Source organism: Entelurus aequoreus, linkage group LG15, assembly GCF_033978785.1.
Source record: "Entelurus aequoreus isolate RoL-2023_Sb linkage group LG15, RoL_Eaeq_v1.1, whole genome shotgun sequence".
NCBI classification, from domain to species: Eukaryota; Metazoa; Chordata; class Actinopteri; order Syngnathiformes; family Syngnathidae; genus Entelurus; species Entelurus aequoreus.
The window spans coordinates 51,189,330-51,198,273 of NC_084745.1; the positions used below are offsets into that span (position 1 = coordinate 51,189,330).

General features: G+C 37.4%; 1 protein-coding gene across 1 annotated transcript; it reads right to left on the reverse strand.

Annotated features, from left to right (window-relative positions):
- Positions 1-639: 639 nt before the first annotated feature.
- Positions 640-4,803, reverse strand: LOC133630499 (uncharacterized). Its single transcript, XM_062022111.1, has 6 exons — positions 4,756-4,803; positions 3,770-3,819; positions 3,686-3,734; positions 3,403-3,558; positions 3,179-3,277; positions 640-2,899 (listed from the first exon to the last, which is right to left on the reverse strand). The coding sequence occupies exons 2-6, from the start codon at positions 3,793-3,795 to the stop codon at positions 2,462-2,464; spliced, it is 768 nt and encodes a 255-aa protein (XP_061878095.1). The 5' UTR covers positions 3,796-3,819; positions 4,756-4,803; the 3' UTR covers positions 640-2,461.
- Positions 4,804-8,944: the final 4,141 nt, after the last annotated feature.

The following is an 8,944-nucleotide window of genomic DNA, read 5'->3' on the forward strand; positions in this document are numbered from 1 at the left end:
ATGTGTTCCCTTCAAGAGTGCAAGCTCATGGAGAAAGTTTTGACAGTTTTGTGACTGATTTGAGGCTGAAAGCACAAACATGCAACTTTGCTACACTGAAGGACTCTATGATAAGGGACCAGATTGTATGTGGCATAGAAGACAAACAAGTCAGAGAAAGACTGTTGAGAGAGACAGAATTGTCGTTCACTGTAAAAACTGTTGCCTAGATCTAACTCAATAAAAATAAGGCAACATTTTCCAAGCAATTGTTGTTAGTTTAGTCAACTAATTGGTATTTTGAGTAAGTAGAACTTAATAATATGCATTTCGATTTATGCAAAAAGATTAAGTTGCGTTTACAGAAAAAGCCAACAAATTGAGTAAAATCAATGTAAAAAACATCAGCATAATAAACACACAAGACTTAATTAAAATAAGTAACATTTAAATGAAAAAATAATTGTTGTACTCAATTTTATTAATTTTGACCAACTTACCCTTTCTTTGTTTTGAAAATGGAAACTGCTTAAAATAATTAGAATAATAATTTAAAAAATCAAGACAAATCAAATTCCAACCTTTATTAAATCATTACCATATAAAAACAGTGGCAATGAGCTGGACAGTATGAACAGTCAAGAACATCAGTATATGGTATAGCTCGGTTGGTAGAGCGGCCGTGCCAGCAACTTGAGGGTTGCAGGTTCGATCCCCGCTTCCGCCATCCCAGTCACTGCCGTTGTGTCCTTGGGCAAGACACTTTACCCACCTGCTCCCAGTGCCACCCACACTGGTTTAAAATGTAACTTAGATATTGGCTTTCACTATGTAAAGCGCTTTGAGTCACTTGAGAAAAAGCGCTATATAAATGTAATTCACTTCACTTATTTAGTGCATAAAAGAATGCATGACCTCAGCATCTCAAGTTTTACTTTGAACATTCACAGTAGTTTCTTGCTAAAACAATTTAACATTAAGATTATCTGTACTTCTGTAACAATTCACAAGCAGAACACCTTCACCATAGTGTCTTTCAGTGTGTATATTTTGAAACATTTTAACTTAAACAACTCACAGATCCCTCCTTCTGACCAGCTGGAGCTTCACAGTGGGGCAATTTAGTGTGTATAAAACATAAAAAAAACTTAATTTACACACACCAGAAACGAGGACCTGTAGCTTTGTATAAAACCTGAACAGGACAAACCGTTACAACATTGTGAAGAATTCCACTCAATGAACAATGTATAATGATTTTAAACAGACACAAGAAAATAGCTGTTCAAAAGTGCAAGCTGACAGTCATGGCTCACTGCCTAAGCTAGAAGCTTGTTTTTGAGAGTCATGAATTTGGGGGTTGGTTTTGGGCGCAGTGTGTCGAGTAGGGATGATGTTTGATAAGGAATTATCGAGTTCGAGCCTATTATCGAATCCTCTTATCGAACCAATTCCTTATCGATTCTCTTATCGAGTCCAGATAGGTTGTTGTATATGGAAAAAACCACACAATATTTGGTTTAACAAAAGCTCACTTTTATTGTATAATAAAAAAATAAAATCTAATAAATAAATAAATATTGACTGTTACCCACCTAAAAAAATAAAATAAAATAAATAAATATTGACTGTTGTTACCCAAAGTATATTAAGTGGGATTTTTCAGAAAAACAAATACATACAGTAACACAAAAACAACCTGTCTCTGTGATCACTATAGGTGTATAAATAATAATAGTGTTAAATAAAATCAGTCCCTTGGGCACAAAACTGAAAATAATACAGCTCTCCAAAAAGTGCACTTCTGCTGCTATTTGACATAACCGTTTGTTATGATGCTTTGACATTTTTGCACTTTATTTCTTTATTGAAAGACAATTCTATGAAGAGAAAAGTTGTTTGCAAATGTGGTTACAATGCTAAAAAATTAAAAGTTAAAGCTAAAAAAAGAAATACACTCTATTGAGTTAACATTATTTCTTTATAGGGGGAAAAATGTTATGAGCTAGAGAATATAACAACTACACTACCCAGCATGCAACGGGAGTTACGAGCATGCGCGGTAGCCCCGAAAAGTGTTGCATGTTGCCACGCTGTGAAAGTAAACGTCAAGAACTCAGCCAACATGCCTCGTCTGCATTATTTATAATTAGACAGACAACACATCTACAGTGTGATTTTGTTTAGTTTACAAGGAAAGAAAAACAAAAGTTAAAAAAGGGAGATATGTTGTATATATATGTATGTGCTGCGGTTGTTTTAAGAACGTTGCGACAGCTGCCGTAAAGGAGGTGCGTTGCTAGCCTGGTTGCTATGTTTCCGGTTGGTCGTAAAAGTGTTCGTCATGTGTTTTACCCTGCTAAAATCTCTCAGTAAAGTTATTCGATGGATTATAGCTTTTGTTTTGAACTTTATTACACCTTGGAGCGCTTTTTCCCGTCCATTGTTTTCCTGCTTTCGCTATCTGCTCCTAATGACTGAGCTACGTGACGTCATTTCTTGTGATGTCCCACGGAGCATTTCTGGTCGGGACGGGATTCGAATAAAGAATCAACTCTTTTCCTTTACTATAGTGGTCTCGATAACGGGTACCGGTTCTCAAAAAGGGATTCGAGTCCGAGGACTCGGTTCTTTTCTTATCAAACAACCGGGAAAACCGGTTTCGAGTATCATCCCTAGTGTCGAGTCCCACAAAAAGTCTTTGAAACACCTCAAATGTTTTGGAAAGTTTGGATGGATACTCCAGATTAAGTGCATACGTCAACCCCAGAAGTAGGCAGCATGCTTTGGCCAGGTTTCCAAGATGAGTAAGGACTGGTACTCCCTCAATGATGATTCCTACTGCATTTGGCTCACGACAGATGTAGATGCTCATATTCTTCATTTCCAGGTCCTCATGAACAGTGGTCTCTGCAGTTCCCTTTGAGATACAAAAACAGTAATTTAAAAAAACAAACATCTAATTTTATATTTAATATAACTTGTGTGATTTAATCCAGATAATGATTACTTTTGTGAAGACCATTTTGAAAACTTTTGAATTCTAATTTGAGATCTTGTACATTAAACTTGGTACAATAGATGCATTTCCAGCCACATGCTTTTTATTGGCATTTTTAATTTGCATATAAAAAACCTGAATAGAACCACCAAGCATGTACACCAGACTGATCCAAACCTGCTTTTAAACAATACTTACACAGTAGTCAGAGATTAGCTCCTGTCCACTCTCTCCCGTGTACTCTATGAGGCATCTCAGAGTCACATCTCTCTTCATCACTGCAGAGGCACTTGGGTCCTAGAGTTAATAGAAGAAGAATAAATAAATGAATTTTGTTGGCAATTTTACTACAAATCTGTGATACTGTTATTGGAGCATGATTACATATTCAGTTTTAAACTTTTAAACCACTTTTAACCCACCTGTATCAGTTCCATCAACAAGTTCTTGATGCGCTGACCAGTCACTCCTCCTTTTGCACTGAAGAGCTCCAGGAGTTTCGGAGTGTACCTGTCCAGCTGGGACATAAATGTTGATTCCAGTGGAACAGCAGTGCACCTTCGCAACTCTTCATTAATCTGTAAGACAGCAAATGTTGACTGTTACTGATATTAAGGGTTTTAGTATACATTTTCAGGCAAAAAGTGAGTCTAGTATGTCATGTCCAAGTCACAATGGAAACTTGGTCAGGAAAAAATCATTTACCTGGAATGGTTCGAAGAGGGCAGGCCATCTTTCCTTAAATTCTGCCACCCCAGCAGGAGACTTGGCAACAACTTCCTGTCTTCTCCAACTGTATACGTTCTGGCCATCATATCATTGATGCTCCTGGCACAGTCCTTTTACACAGAGGGCAGGTGAATGAAGGACTCACCTGAGGTGAGTTGAGGAATTTGACTTCTGGGTGGTATCTTGACAGATGAGAGTGAAGGGAACTCCAGCATTTAAAAGAGCATGCATGGGCAACCTATATGAAAGCAAGGGAAGGCATGGCTGTGTCCAAAGGTCCCATGGTGCAGTCTGTAATGCTTTAAAAATCACTCTTGGTTGGTACTACAGTGCTGCACAACTTACAGGGCCATCCCATCTGTCATTGGAGAGAGAGAGAAAAAAAAGACAAGTTATGGTTCATGTCTAACCTCTTGGATATATAAGCCTAATGAGAGCCCTTTATATCGTTTTTTTTTACACCCTAATATACTCAATTGCAGTGTTTCCTCTAGATGTTTTTGTAGCCGCGGTGGTCTAAGTTGGTAACCTAGCAACAGTAGGGGGGTCCGGGGACATGCCCCCACGGAAGAAATGTTGAAAAATGACCCTTTAAATGGTGACTACTGGTGAATTTTTTTTTTTGGGGGGGTGGAATGTTGAGATTGAGACTTACACAATGAGTGTTATTCTTACAAGAGTAGCGTTTTGCCTAAGAGTGTGCATGGACAACAGGTCTGAGGGGGCTTCAGATAGCTCTGTCAAGTATACCTAGCTAGCTGCTAGCAACTTTTAATGCAAGCTAGTGAAGCAGCTTTAATGTGGCTGCTTATAAACTGAAGAATAAAATATTAAACTACCAAACAAAGAACACGCTAGTTATAAACTGCACAGCTATAAACAATGTTTGGTTGAAGTTAATGAGCTGTTGGAGGTAAGGGCACATTCGAAATGGCGGTCGGCGGGAAAAGTAGCAAACTAAATATAACGCTGAGCCATGCTTTTGAAAATGTATACATTTCAATCCTGGCAAATACTGACTTTTAACAATATAAATTGTTACTTACATGAGTCCGGTAAAGTGTTTCCTTGGGCTCCGTGAAGAGACGTGTCTGGGCTTGTTCTTCCACAGCTGCATGCAGGTGGGCGGGGCCTGACGTTTTAGGTCTGATATAAACCTTTCAACTGAGTTTTGCTAAATCAATTTATGTTGGAAGTCCAATAAAATAAATGTTATCACATAAAAAAGTAAGTTACGAAAATATTCACACTTTTTACTTATAGATAACTCAAAAACTATAAAAATAAAAATACATTGATTTATTGGAATAAATATACTTTTAACAATAAAGTATATTGGACAATACCACTGAAAGAGTTTTTACAGTGTTGGCTGTTGTTATGCTGTTTGGACTTATGCGTGCCCTGAACCTCAGCTACACTTTTGAGGTCATCCAAAACATTTGCATGGAGCTGCTTTGATCATTAGTGAGGTCTTAGAACATGCTACTTGGAAGCTTCAACGTGTTGAGCTTGTGTAAAGATGGAAAAGCACAGCTGTAGGACAACATACATTTTCATACATTGTATACATTGCATTGTCCATTGCAAAACACTAAATGTTCTAATAACTCCTTTTGTTACTCAAGCAGAAATGTGCAAATAAACAATATACATTGTACAGTACTATCATAGGTATTACACCTTTCATTAATCAGGTGACAATTGGCGAGGCTTCATTAAAGACTTGGCGTGAACTTTACTCTTAATCATTAATGAAACCTTTACAAAGAAAACTAGCTTTAATTGTTATTATTTGTTACTGAAATTGCGTTTGCAATGATTTGGAGTAAGGTTTACTAATGACAATTTCCAGTGTCAGTCTCTGAGGTACACGGTGCACTAAAGAGCCTGGACACAAGTAAAGCAGCAGGACCTGACCAAATTCTACCTTTTCTCTTCAGATTGGCTGCACATTTTGTTGCTGAGCCTCTCTCATGTATTTTCCAATGAATGAATGAATGTATTTATTCCGTCAGACAGACATATATAGCAACACTTCATCACTCTTTGTAGTTTGACAGACATGCAACGGCACCCACCCAAAAGGGATACGGGAAAAAAGCAGGAATGCTTATCCATGTCCCGCCCCTAATTTACAATCAACTTATATGTTGGTTATATATGTTGGTTATATTTGTTGCTTATATAGTCCAAGTTTCAACAGCAGATTTGATGGATACATGACAATTTCAGAACAAGTATAACATATGATAATGACAAGTCAGTATACATACACCAATATGGATATAATAGCATTGAGTGACCATGAGATTAGCTCCATCTTGCCTGGGTATCTTTCGTCTTCTGCAGCCTTGTCTGGTGTGTTATGTCCCTTATTCCACAATGACTTCTTTTGCACCTGTGTCCCACAGTTGAGATAGTCCAAACAACTAGTCATGTTTTTGATAGTTTTTCCCAACAACACATTTTTTACCGCAAGGTTGAACACTCTTAGGCTAGAAGACAGATGAATTCCTCCGCTCACTTTGTCCCACAGTTTCACCCCCGCTATAGATCACGTTTGAGCCTTGAATGTGGAATTGACTATGTTATGTTTGAATTTCAGAATTGTGGACCATCTCTGAGTGAAAACAGACTCTGTATATTTGCAGGTGGAGCCCTTTGTGTGGCCATAAACATAACTTGAAGGCTCCTGTATTGGATTATATCATGTAGTATAAGAAAATGACTCATTATGAACAGATCATTGGTATGAGCTCTATATGGGGCATAATGTATCATTCTAATTGTCTTTTTCTTCTTCACTTTTTATGCCTTTTAACCTGAGTCTTACAAGTAAAAGCCTTCCAAAAATCAGAAAATGGGCCTTTCTTCTTCCCCTGTTAAAAGGAGGTGAATCCACAAATATAAATAACTACAGAGCCATTTCCAAATTGGGTTAATGTTGTCAGAGTTAGTGAGAAGTGCTTTCTGATGACTTCACAGCCCTGAAACACTATCCCCTATTTGTTCCCACTACCGCACCTTAAGTTGGAGTCCTTCATCTCCTTATATGCAAATATAATGACAATAAAGTCCATTCTATTCTATTCTTTTCTTTGATCCAATGAATAAGTTGGTGAGCAGTAGAAAAACAGCTGATGAGGAAGTTTGGCGGCAAACTTGTCACACCTGTTGTGCTTGTCAGGTCAGGTGATTTCCCAGAAAAGCCTAGCAGGGATTTACCTGATGTGGCCACAAGGGGCGCTTGTAGAAGATTTCTTGTCAGTTGACTGCTGCCACTTTTCAGCAATAGCGCCACCAGGGGGTGCACTGCAAAAACTGAAATCTAAGTAAGATGAAATATCTCAAATAAGGGTGATATTTGCTTATTTTCTGTCTGATAAGATCATTCTTCTCACTAAGCAGATTTGATGTTAGAGTGTTTTACTTGTTTTAAGTGTTTTGCTCCTAAATGATCTCAGTAAGATATTACAGCTTGTTGCTGAGATTTGATGACCTATATTGAGTAAAACATGCTTGAAACTACAATATCAACTGTTGCAAAGCTGTGTCATCAACACTCACAAGTATAAAACTACTTTTTTTAAAGTAATCATTTCTTATTTCAAGCATGAAATAAAAAATCACGACTTTGACACAATTGTGTCTCACAATTAAAACAGATGACAGCCAAATGGACTTTGCTGTTTTATTTTCAATGAAACAATAGAAAACACGTACTCATATAGTAGTACAGTTGGCACAGTACAGTAAACTGACAGTTAATATTTAAACATTTCACATTTCTAACAATTTTGAACAGAAATAGTTCATGCACATTCAGATAAATTCTTCAAATTTACAATTAAAAACATTTTGGCCGGGGGCCAGGCTGTATATATGCGCACTAATTGACTGAAAGAGCACGCACTTGGCGCGATGATGTCATGTTGTGGATGGAAAAATGCATTTTTAGACCAAATGATTTGCCTGAGCGGCTAGGAGACCCCGAGAGTAACAAGCGCTTGCCTTGTTGCCTTTCCATTAAGAACAATAAACTAGTTTTTAGTATAAGTTTGCTGGTTTCAAGAAATGTAATGCTGAGTGCATATCATTATGTCAAGATAATGGCACTAGCATTTACTTCATTTAAGAATATTTTTCAACATATTGAGCAAAAAGGTCTCTTTTTTTTTCTACCAAGAAAAGTGCACTTGTTATTAGTGAGAATATACTTATTTTAAGGTATTTTTGGGTTCATTGAGGTTAGCTAATTTTACTTGTTTTGGAAAGTCTTGACAAGCCACATTTTATTGCTCTATTGGCAGATAATTTTGCTTAGTTCAAATAAAATACCCCACATTTTTGTATTTAAAAAAAAAGACAAGCTGCAAAAAAAGATGACTATGTCTAGAGTGTAGGCAGTGCTGTTAAGTTTCTCTGTGTGTGAATAAGTGGAGAATGCGGAAACTTTGAGGCATGATGCAGCTGACTTGTTGATAAACTAGTTTGAGAAGAATGTTTTTGTTTTGTTCATAAGTGGACTGTACTTTTCACTTTTGTAAATATTGACTATTGTGTGTGAAGTCCTACTAAAGGTGAACATTCAGTTGAAGAATTAGGCCATCAAGTTAAGATAAATGGCTTGAAAAATGTGGATCAAGGATACTTTATTGAATTGATTTGACTTTTCTATTTGAGATTGTCACCTTATTGTGGTTAAGAGCTACCAGCAGGAGCTTAGTCTTCAGGTGGCACACCCAAGTTGCACAGGTGTGACAAAGTACAATCCTCTTCTCCAGGATGGAGTTGGACTCACAGGGCCTGATTTGTTCAAGGTTTGCGTGTACTAAAACAGGTGCAAACCTGATGGCACACGCAGAGCTGATCTACTAAACCTGTGCAAAGTGGATGGCGTCTCTTAAGTGAGCAGAATATGCAAAATAATATGCAGAATATATGCTGATCATTAAAACAGCCACAATACTGGGAGAAAATGCCAATATAATGATTGATCACGCCCAATATGATTTATCAACACTCATGGCTGTGGTGCCAGCACTATTTAGCTTTTATTTAGCAAGTGTGCACACTGACACTTCCACACACGGCTGCAGGATCAGTGCTTGTGCTCCACACACACACATTTTACACATATCCTCTTTTCAGCAACATCATTTTATAGCTGTTAAACCACTTAAGGGGCTAATCAAAACACATTTGATGGATGCATTTTTGTGGACTTTTTAA